General features: G+C 59.9%; 1 protein-coding gene across 1 annotated transcript in view; it reads right to left on the bottom strand.

Moving 5' to 3' along the window:
* Window positions 1-473: 473 nt before the first annotated feature.
* Window positions 474-887, bottom strand: part of ACA1_009480 (calponin domain containing protein) — a gene marked incomplete at both ends in the record, with an annotated part of 5,194 nt that continues 4,780 nt past the window's right edge. The window contains 3 exon segments of the mRNA XM_004338386.1: window positions 474-545; window positions 671-687; window positions 707-851. Coding sequence (XP_004338434.1) covers window positions 474-545; window positions 671-687; window positions 707-851 — 234 coding nt within the window.

Here is an 887-nt window from a genome sequence, read left to right as displayed (position 1 = left end):
TCGTGGATGGCGAGGGGGCGTGAGTAAATGCAAATTCGTGAAGTGAGGAAGACTTTGTGCAATTTTCTCGGACGCGTCAAGTAACACACTGCGTGTCGTGTGCCGTGTGTCGTGCCGTGTGTCGTGTGTCGTGTGCGTTACTTCCGCTCAGCAGCTGAGGCCATGCGCTGTGTTCCCTAAGGCACATGATGTATTGTTGTTGTGTACAAACCGACATGATCTCTGGCGGAGCTCTGGCTTGCTGCCCGCTGCACATGTTGTCGTCATAGCTGTCGTCGTTGTCGTCGTCGTCGTTCTTGTGAGGGTCGATGACCTTTCGCCTTCGCCTTCGACTTCGTCTCTCCAAGAGAGACCTGCCCACGCACCAGCCTCGGGTACCGTACCACGCTCAACGCGCGCGCAGGAGTAAGGCCACTCCTCGATCACGCCTTTCTTCGTTTTCCTTTCTTTTTTTCCCCCTTCGAAGCTACTCTTCACTCGCCTCCGCTCTCCTTGGCCTTCTTCTTGGCGCTCGAGATGGCCTCGAACGCCTTGCGCGGCGATAACTGCAGCCGTTGCCGGACTAGTATGACACGCGACACACGACACACACACACGACACACGACACACACGACACAGGGCACGAGTGAGTACGCACGCACACGCGTTTTGTCGCACTGGGAGACGTACAGGTGGCGCTGCGGGACCTGACGTGACCGCGCGTACGACCGCTCGTCGTCGTCGTTGCCGGCTTGTGGCCGCCACTGCCGTAGAGGTCGCCCTGCTCCTCCTCGGCGGCGTCTCCTCCCGCGACGACGCGCAAACTCGTTGCTGTCTTCTCTGTCTTGTCTCCGCCCCGAGCCGACGCGCGCTGCCGTCGGTGTGGTACCGCCTCGATCCTCGTCAC

Source organism: Acanthamoeba castellanii, assembly GCF_000313135.1.
Source record: "Acanthamoeba castellanii str. Neff unplaced genomic scaffold scf7180000083453, whole genome shotgun sequence".
Classification (NCBI taxonomy): domain Eukaryota; phylum Discosea; order Longamoebia; family Acanthamoebidae; genus Acanthamoeba; species Acanthamoeba castellanii.
Note: the sequence above shows the minus strand (reverse complement) of the source record. Positions and strands in the feature narration are given on the sequence as shown.